We start from the raw sequence: 10,255 nt of genomic DNA, 5'->3' as shown, positions 1-10,255 counted from the left end.
AAACGTAGTGAACGGATTGCTTTTTTCACCACTCCGTTTGCACTGTATCCGGATGCTGTTAAATTGTGAGGAATTGGAGTGCCTTTTTCACGACTCCGTTGAACTGCCTCCGGATGTTGTTAAAATGTGACAAATGGATGTGATTCTTTGGATTGCATCCAAATGCGGTTAAAATGTGAGGAATGGAGTGCCTTTTTCACGACTCCGTTTGAACTGCATAAAAGCATGCCGTGAAAGAACTAGTCTACATTGCACTACTTCCAATTTATTTTGCTGGGAAGCTACTATTTTTTTTACCACGATAACATTTTTCCCTTTATGTTATCGGAAAAAATAGTAAAAATTAGTAGAATCTTGCAGTACTGGAACCATGGTACAATAATACAGGTAGCATTATCACGCCAGCTGATGGTAACATAATGTGTCAACTGCATTGAATTGATGTCAAATTTTGACACCTTATGTTACCAACAATTGCCGATGCGGCTACCTGTGTATTTGTACCATGACTGGAACGGACCATAAGTTATTTTACAAAATAATACGGCGTTTATATTATAGTTTTTTGCAGAGTTAACCTTCTTTATGAGGATTTATTTGAAGTATATACAATGGAAATGACATTTGAAACCCAGACCCACTGGGTTAACCTTGTTATATATAAACGGCCTATAAGTCGTTCTCCATAATTTATTTAGTTATCTCTTCTCTTTTTTATCTTGTAATTATTTTAATAACCAAATGTTTGTAATGTTTTTTGCCAAGAATGGCAAAGTCCGCCACAAAACATTCGAATTTAAAGCTCTGTTCCAGAACTAAAAAGTTTTTACAATTTTTACCACTTTTACACATTTTGCGTTCCCGTACACAAAAAATCGTTTACGACTTACAACTTTTACCACTTTATAAAGTACGGGAACAGGCCATAAATCAGCTGATCAAACTTGCAAATTCTTACAAGGAAAATTTTGCTTGCAAAAACTTGTAAGCATGGTATAATAATGTTCAAGGTAGGCCACAGCTGACAGCTGATTACAATTTTTTCTTGTTATGGCCTATTCTGTTAAAAACAGGTTTGACATTTATTGCAGTTATTGACATCATGGAATTATAAAGGTAGATGCATCGGTGAATTGTTAAAACAAAAAACTGATTTAACACTATTGGTCTGTTCCAGAACTGCAAGAATCTACTAACTTTTACTATTTTCTTGCAGGTTCTGGAAGAGAGCATATATTTTAAAATTGAAAACAGGGACAACAAATTGTGTTCGCGTGGCTAAATTAAATTGTTGATTTTTGAATACGTAGTAAAACTTGCGAAAGAACGATTTGACAAATATTGATATTTATTGTTTTAAAAGTACGGGAACGAAAAAAATACAAATATTGTAAAAATTCTAACCGAAATGTCGCCATATCTGGAAATAGGATGCCAGCAGCCATGATGTTATATCAGCCAAACTTTTGAAGTAGAGGATGAAAGAATGGCATTTTTGTTTTCACTGTCTTAAGTTTGTGTAGAACTTTTGCCATTTTTGGAACACCTTTCTAGCAATAATGTTCTGGAGCATAGCTGAAGTGAATTTTATACTTTACTCTATTTAGTACTTTTAACATAAGCTTTGTTCCTTTACTTTTTTAATGGTAAGAGTGGTAAAAGAGAAAAGTGTCAAAATTGCTCAAAATTGCTCTCTCATAAACATTTTTACCAGAAAAGTAAAGGAACGGAAAAATGGTAGATCTGGTAGCAATGTCAAAAAGAAACATAAAAAATCAAATTTCGTGTTTTATTTCACAGAAATAATATGTACGCAGGCCTTTACTATGCCGATACATCTACCTTTTTTATTGCACCATGCCATTTGACGTTTTAAGCCATGGCTGCAGGGTTGTATTTTTCAGCGATTTTCAAACCTGGCCTACCTCTACTTTATTGTACCATGCTTGTAAGTTCCAAAAACTCTGCAAAATTCTCTCACAAATCTCTCCAAATTTGCTTTCTTTTACTTTACAAGTTTGTTATCGAACATCATTTTGTAAAAGTTTGTACAAACTTTTGGGTTATCGTACAGACCTATTTTGTGGTTGCCTGATGACTGGCAAAAATGAACGGCTACACTGGCAAGCTACCGATTATTTGAGCAAAAATGACAGTCAAAACTGATCGTGTGTACCCCACTTAATGTTGAGAATATCGATAGTTTGCCAGCTCTACTAGAGCTGACAAACCATCGATATTCCCAACATTAGATATTTTCGATATAATATTTTAAAATATCGATTGCTATCGATATTATCGTTAAGTTGCCAACACCATTACTTTGGAGATGAAAATGGTGGAAATGTCAATGCTTTTCTTGACATTTTGCACAAGTAGTTCTTAGAAATGTAAAGGAGAATAAACAATTGCTTTTATTTTATAAAAATATTAAAAAAATACATTTTACTTTTCCGAAAAATGTCTACGTGTGACTACGGGCTTACTTTCTCACTCACACAAAACCGAAAAACAGCGAAATTTCTATTTATTTCAATGAATCTTTTGTTGGGGGTTTTTGTTCCGATAATATCGATAGGCAAAACTATCTATCGATATTTAATTTTTAAAAAACAATCGATTTTATCGATAGTGTCGTCGATTTTTTGCCAGCTCTAAGCTCTACTGTCGACCCATTTTCCGATCTATAAATCCCATCAGCCCCACAACAAATGTCAATTTTTTATTTAAATTTAGTTGTCGGCTCGTTTCACGTGTTTACGTGTTTGTTTATTTCGTATATTTCAACTATTTCTTTTATTCCATATCCACACTCCATTACAAAGTAATGGAGTCTAAATATACCCTACCGAGCAAATCCCCATTGAAACCAATTGGTTCCAACATTAGAAACGGTATAATACCACTTAAGAGAAAATTAAGTCCTGGTGAAGGAAACGGCAACGGAAAAATTTTCAAGTCAAATGGCGTAGGCGGAACAGCGATTGCAAATAACAAAACAAATGGCCATCAACAGAATCCATCGCCAGCATCAAAACTTGTGGCATCCAAACTGCAATTAGATCAGCAACGCCTTGCCTTACCTGTAACCGGCTGTCGGAAACGTCTGATAGAAGAAATACACAAGTCGGATACATTGCTAATAATGGGCGAAACTGGATCTGGTAAAACAACACAAATTCCACAGTTTCTGCTCGGAGCGGGGTTTGGAAAAAAGGGTGTAATAGCCGTTACTCAACCTCGTCGTGTAGCTGCAATAACTGTTGCCAAACGTGTAGCTCAAGAGCAGCACTGTCAATTGGGCGAACTTGTGGGGTACACAGTTCGTTTTGAGGATTGCACGTCTACAAAGACTCGTATACGCTTCATGACTGATGGTTTTCTATTAAGAGAAGCCCTTGCGGATAGTTTACTCCGAAACTATAGTGTTATTATGCTAGATGAAGCCCATGAACGTACAGTGAGCACAGACGTTCTCTTCGGTGTTGTAAAGGAAGCTCAACGCAAACGTCGGTTATGGAATTTAACTCCTCTAAAAATAATTGTTACATCTGCAACGATGGACATTGATCATTTTGGTAGATATTTTGGGGTCAAGGGTATGTATTTGGAAGGCCGAACCCATCCTGTACGAGTCATGCACGCCAAGGAGACTCAATCTGATTATTTGCATGCCACGTTGGTGACTTTGTTTGAGATACATCGTAATACTCCCGCAAAGTGAGTACAGAAACGTTGCATGAATACTTCTATGGACATGTACATTATTATGTTAATTTTGTAGTCATGATGTACTGATATTTTTAACCGGTCAAGAAGAAATAGAAGCAATGGCCCAACAGATAAGACAAATAGCTAAGGTAAGTTTAAAAGTCGTTGTGTAAAGGCACCAAAATAACAATTTTTTCATTCCGTTTGTGGCTCTTCGAAATAATAATTTTAGATCCTACAAGGTATATACGTTCTTGATCAGCGTGCATTTCTACGTCAATAAAGTTATATTTATGTCCGTCCGTCTGTAGAAAAATTACGATTTAAGTTGAGTTACTCCACAAGCTCGAATCGGAATGAAAATTTTGTCATAGGTGTGTCCTGTTACTCTAATCTCAAATATAAACAGCATTGATGAAGAAAGTCTATACCTTCCATACCTCTGAAGTTCCGAAAATTCCTTCGTTCTCGTTAACTAATAGAACAAATTACAATTTAAAATATATTGGGGATTATCATGAATGAAATTTCCCCGTGAGTTTCGTCTTTCCGCCGTTGCAACTTAAGGGAGAAAGTGAAAAAATTCACGGGGAATAGCCGTTCATGATAACTCCAATTTTGTTCCCGAATCCGAGATTTGCACATGCACATAGGAGAAAGTCTTAAATCCCCGGCAGAAGGCCGGCTTTATGGAAAAATACTATTATGCTAGTGTATTCCATAAGCTTTACAATGGTATCATATTATTGTTCTTTCAAAACAGGCGAAGGTTTAAACAAGGAAATTTACGGAACTTTAGAGGCCCAAATTTCGTGAAGGATGGACTTCCTCCATAAATATTGTGATCAGGATGACAGAGCCTGCCTGCGACAAATTCGAGCTTAGTGTGGAAGCTCAACTTGCTTCCTTTGAAAATGAGCTATATATGTCCACGTTTTGGTATTGACCCGATAAAAAGCGACGCGTCGCCGCTTTGAGGAATTTGAAAGGGATTATTTGGCCGCCGAATTGGTTGTAATGTGGTATTTTGTGTTTCCAGAGGCTAAAAAAACGTTCTATGAAAAATTGTTTATATAGGTCCACGTTTTGGTATAGCCACCATAGAACGGTACAGCCCGAATTTCGTTTTTAGGCTTTTAGCCTCATTATTCCTCCGAAGTGGCTGAAAATCTTCGTAAAAGCTAGAACACTTTTCTACAGAAATTCGTGGGCGCAAGTTCACCTTTGGATATTGTCCGCATAGAACTGTACCTCCCGATGTTCGGTATTTTAAAGGTTTACCCACATTATCCCATCTAAATGGCTGTAATTTGGTGCTTAGTATTCGTTTGGGCCACAAAACTGTTGTCGGCGTAGGGAAACATTTCGATATAGCCTCAATAGAACGGTACTTTCCGATTTTGGGAACTTGTAAGGTTTGAACTGCATTATACAACAGAAACGGCAGATATTTGGTATTTTGTCTTCGTTGGATTAAAACATTCTCGCAGAGAATGGTCGGTACAAGTCCATGGAGGATATATCAAACTCCATAGAACGGTGCCTCCCGATTTTCGGCATTTTGAAGGTTTTAGTCACACTATTCTCACCCACATTATTTAGACTCCGTTGAAGCTATAACACACATTTGCACGTAACTGTCGGTACCGCCAGATTTTCGATATTGTCGAAATCTGGTTCCAAAATGATTTATATTGGATTGTTAAATTATAGAATTTAATAGGATTAAATTATCCAGGGCTTTTTGTGATTCAATATAATTGAAAACATTTGTACAAAAAAGTACCGTCCATTACGCGGTTTTAGCACACCCAATAGTCAACTACGACTAATAGTCGTCCACGATTAATAGTCGACTACGAATAATAATAGACTACGACTAATGGTCGACTACGAATACCATTAAGAATAATCGGTTATACGGTTTTCGCACAGTCAATAGTAGACTACGATTATTAGAGATATTACGGCTAATAACCGATTAATCGATTAAACGAAATCGGTTTTACGTATCCCTAATCTACAGGGCCGTTAAGATACAAACGCTTCGGGAACCAATCACTCAGGTTCTTTCAATATTAAAGTAACGAAATTCTTGCATAGCGTTAAATGCGTGATTAAAGGCAACATTGTTAGTCAGGTACTGTACTACTATGACACATTTTTTTTAGTGCCCACACTCTTCCTAAATTAAGGCTTTTTTTCAAAATATTTGGTGTAATTTTTGAAGGTCATACATAACATACATACATACATTTCGCCTTAAAACTTGGAATACAATACAATAAAAGATTATTGGTTAAGGGTATATGCTCAAAGATGGGTACACAATTTAAACATGTTCTTTATAATTTCAGACAAATCTCAGCACTATAGCAGGGGTACGGGTGTTTCCCTTATATGCACAACTCCCTCAGAATAAGCAGTTAGAATGTTTCTTGCCAGCGCCTGCTAATGCACGAAAAATAGTTTTAGCGACAAACATTGCTGAAACATCCGTCACTATACCAGGAATACGATGTGTAATCGATGCCGGATTCGTGAAACGTCGCATTTATAGCCCCAGTACCGGTTTGGATGTCCTTAGAGTGGTTAGAATTTCTCAGGCTCAAGCTTGGCAACGATGTGGTCGTGCCGGTCGAGATGCACCGGGTACTTGCTACCGAACTTACACCCAACAAGAGATGAAAAGTTTTGAGAAAATGCCATCACCTGAAATCCTACGTAGTAATATATGTTCAACGGTGTTACAATTATTGGCATTAGGAATCGACTGTAAACGTTTTGATTTCCTCGATAAACCTCCAGCAGATGCGTTGGAAGCAGCTTATAAAAAACTTGAATCCTTGGGAGCTGTGCAAAATCTGGCAACTAAACCAGAATTGACGCCATTGGGAAGACAAATGGCCAAATTTCCCCTAGATCCTCAATATAGCAAATTGTTGCTGGCAGCACCACAGTTCGGTTGTATGGAAGAAATGCTTAGCTTAGTTGCTGTTCTCTCAAGTGAGAATATCTTTGTTTCCAGTGTTGAGAAACGAGAACAAGCGGCACTGGCACATGCCAAATTCCACTCCAAACATGGCGATCATTTAACACTACTCAATGTGTTTAGTGCCTTCCAAAAGACTGAGAAAATTAAGGTAAATTTTATTATAACCATAATCAGCACATCCATTCTATAATATACAAATTTCTGCTTTACAGTTATGGTGTCATGATAACTTCTTGAACACTCGTAATTTATCATACGCCCGTGACGTACGAAAGCAATTACTGGAGATTGTTGAACGTTTGGATTTACAAGTGAACAGTTGTGGCAACAATTTTGATCAAGTTCGAAAATGCCTCTTAGTTGGTCTCTTCGACAACATTGCCGAGTTACAACGTGACAACTTCTATTTGACCATAACTGGTCGTCAACGTGCCAAAATCCATCCTTCAAGTGTGTTTCATGGAAAATATAGACCGGAATACCTACTATTCTCTGAAATTGTGCTAACTGAGAGAAACTTTCTACGACAAGTAACCGAAATTTCGCCCGAGTGGGTAGCTGAAGTGGTTCCTAACTTTGCTCATTTGAGTCGCATTAAAGTTTCAATATAATCACTGTGTAAACACAATATAATATAGTATATTTAAAAACAAGTTTATTATTCAATTGGATAAATTTAATTGTTAGTACATAAGTCCCTGTTTAGTTACAATGTCAATATACATATTTGTAGTATAGTATCCAGTTTATATTTTCATTCAGGTTATCTACATAATAAACATAGTTAAGGAGAATAAAAGTGAAAGTTGATTTTTCAAAATAAAAAATGTGTTTCATTTTTCAGTAATTGGTGTTGTAATTAAACGATTTTTATAAAAACTCAAAAAGACTAACATAACTTAAAACAAATATTTATGTAGCTATATTTTGCAAATGTAAGTAGATAATGCTAGCCATAAACTGTTTTATAAAATCAAGAAAAGGTCAAAAAGGTGGGAATATATAACCAAAACATACGAAAATATATCAAAACTAATACTTGATAAGAATAGTCAATAAATTCAGTAGTGATATGCTGTAACTAGTTAACTAAGGAATTACCGACAATCGTAGTTAACTGAAATGGGAGAACATTTTCCCATTCCCACGTTAACCCTATTCTCAACGACGTTGGAGAAGCAAAAAATGGGAGAACGAATTTCGAAATTATTTACACCAGATTGTTATTGCATACTTTAGGGAGCTGTTATTTTGTTTTACTGTTATTTCAGTGTTGTAACCAGCACACTCTTCACTCTTCTTAATTACATATTACGAAAAAATATAGAAACTTTTTCCATCTTGTTGATGGAAAATATGAAAAATATCCCTTCAGCTAAACAGAACAACTCCTTCGCACAAATCGGTAAAAACTTACGATTTTGAGCAAACGCGTCGGACATTTGATATTTGGTATGCTGGGTAGATACCGACAGAATTACTGACGATTGTCGGTAAAACAATCTCAGGCAACGCGTTCTTTCGAGGGTAGCCAAACAAATTAAGAACGCCAAAAGTATCCTTTGACCCCGAATGTAGGTATATACCGTCACCTGAAATGGCCAAAGACGTAACGCTCAAAGAGTTACGTTGATGGTTAAGTCTTTGTTCATTTCAGCTGACGATATCTACATTAGGGTTATGACTTGTTTACAATCATGAATTCCGGTACCAGTCTTTGATGAGTTTTTACCTAAGATTACAAAAAATCTTAATTATAAAGTGATTCGATAAATAAAACTTCCTCACAAAATTGTTTTAAAATTATTATTTATCAGCGCTCATGTCACAATAACTGGCTGGTAGAATTAAGTGCCCGCTGTTTTGATTTTCCTGTAATAGTCAAATTCTAAAAGACATATGCTCTATTCCAGAACCTGCAACAAGCTACTACGATAACATTTTGTCCTTTATGGTATCGAAAAAATAGTAAAACATAGTATATACTTGCAGTACTGGAACAGACCAATATTATATTCTTATTTCTATTTCCTATGTACATTAGGGATATATATTTTTTGAGAGCAAAATATCATTCAGAATAAAAACTATTTCCCACGAATATATCCGAAGATAAAACGGGAAGACCTCCCTCCTATCAATGAGTCCGAACGAAGGCCAAACATATTATGACACCACATATGGGGACGTTTCTTCAGAACAATTTCGAGATTGATTTTAGACAGTTGGCGCCCAAGACGGACTACACATGATACATGGTCAGACAAATTACAGCGAGAAACCGTGTTCTGCAAAAACATATTCTCTTTAGTTGTGCATATAACAAAAAATTACAGAAATACATATGTTCATAATATGTAAGATCGCAGTGTGAAGATCGATATTGGGTATATTATAGTATCGTCTTGGGCGACCACATTACGGTGGCTAAAATCCATCATAAAATTGTTCTGAAGAAACGTCCCCATATGCGAGGCAGTTCGCTCGGACTCATAGAAAGAATCTTTCATTGATATGAGGGAGATCTTCCCGTTTTCGTGGGAAATAGTTATAAATTTTGAATGATATTTTGCTCTCAAAACAATATATGTATATCCCTAATGTACATAGGATATAGAAATTAGAATACAAAATGTCTTTTGGAATTTGACACTAGTATTACACAGAAAAAATTTTAGCCATTTGATAAAAAAATTCAAAGATTCAATCAAAAATTTATCGATTTTCCGGCGATAAAAAATTGTCATATTGACAAAATTCGATAAAATTATTTGATCACAAAGTAAATATACAACTGATAAAATATTTCACATATTGACAAAAATACTTACTTACTTACTTAGTTGGCCCATTACAGAACATTTGTTACATAGACCGAACTAAGAAAAGATCTCCATTCCTCTCTGTTTTTCGCTTGACTTTTTGGAATACCGCGCCTTTCCATTTCTTCATCCACTTGTTTGCTCCATCGAAGTTTAGGCCTGCCGATTCTGCGTGTACCGCCATGTGGCATGTATTCATACGCCTTTTTAGCGGGTTCATCATCGCTCATTCTCATGATATGGCCTAGCCAACGCAATCGTTGCATCTCGATACGTTTAACTATATTCATGTCTTTGTATAGCTTATAGAGCTCGTGCTTCATACGACGTCGATATTCACCGTCAACGCAAATCGGCCCGTAGATCTTTCGAAGAATTTTCCTCTCAAACACACCAAGCACTACCTTATCTGCTTGCGCAAGTACCCATGCTTCGGAGCCATACATTAGCACGGGTAGTATCAGCGTTTTGTATAGTGTTATTTTTGTTTGACGAGATGTGGCTTTGTTTTTAAATTGCTTACTTAGACCATAGTAGCATCTGTTGGCCAATACAATTCTTCTTCTTATTTCACAACTGATGTTGTTTGTTGTGTTTATGGCAGTGCCGAGGTAGACGAAGTCTTTAACTACCTCAAAATTGTAGGTACCAACTTCCACAGTTGGCCCGAGCTCTATGGACGCTTTGCGCGTCGACACCATCAATTTGGTCTTTTCGCCGTTTACCG

The 10,255-nt window shown here is 36.3% G+C and overlaps 1 protein-coding gene across 1 annotated transcript; it reads left to right on the top strand.

Moving 5' to 3' along the window:
* Positions 1-2,681: 2,681 nt before the first annotated feature.
* ath (ATP-dependent RNA helicase DHX33) lies at positions 2,682-7,533 on the top strand. The gene is made up of 4 exons (XM_073965915.1): positions 2,682-3,720; positions 3,785-3,860; positions 6,069-6,854; positions 6,919-7,533. Exons 1-4 carry the CDS (start codon positions 2,828-2,830, stop codon positions 7,315-7,317), a joined length of 2,154 nt encoding a protein of 717 aa, XP_073822016.1. The 5' UTR covers positions 2,682-2,827; the 3' UTR covers positions 7,318-7,533.
* Positions 7,534-10,255: the final 2,722 nt, after the last annotated feature.

This window comes from Musca autumnalis, unplaced genomic scaffold (genome assembly GCF_047663935.1).
Source record: "Musca autumnalis isolate F117 unplaced genomic scaffold, ASM4766393v1 scaffold_2, whole genome shotgun sequence".
Lineage (NCBI taxonomy): Eukaryota > Metazoa > Arthropoda > Insecta > Diptera > Muscidae > Musca > Musca autumnalis.
This window is presented reverse-complemented; position numbering and strand designations above follow the sequence as displayed.

Excerpts from the sequence above, each read along its gene's own strand:
- ath (XM_073965915.1), top strand. The coding sequence starts at position 2,828 with ATGGAGTCTAAATATACCCTACCGAGCAAATCCCCATTGAAACCAATT. Across the intron at positions 3,861-6,068 it reads AGATAAGACAAATAGCTAAG|ACAAATCTCAGCACTATAGC; the intron begins GTAAGTTTAAAA and ends TTATAATTTCAG. Across the intron at positions 6,855-6,918 it reads AAAAGACTGAGAAAATTAAG|TTATGGTGTCATGATAACTT; the intron begins GTAAATTTTATT and ends TCTGCTTTACAG.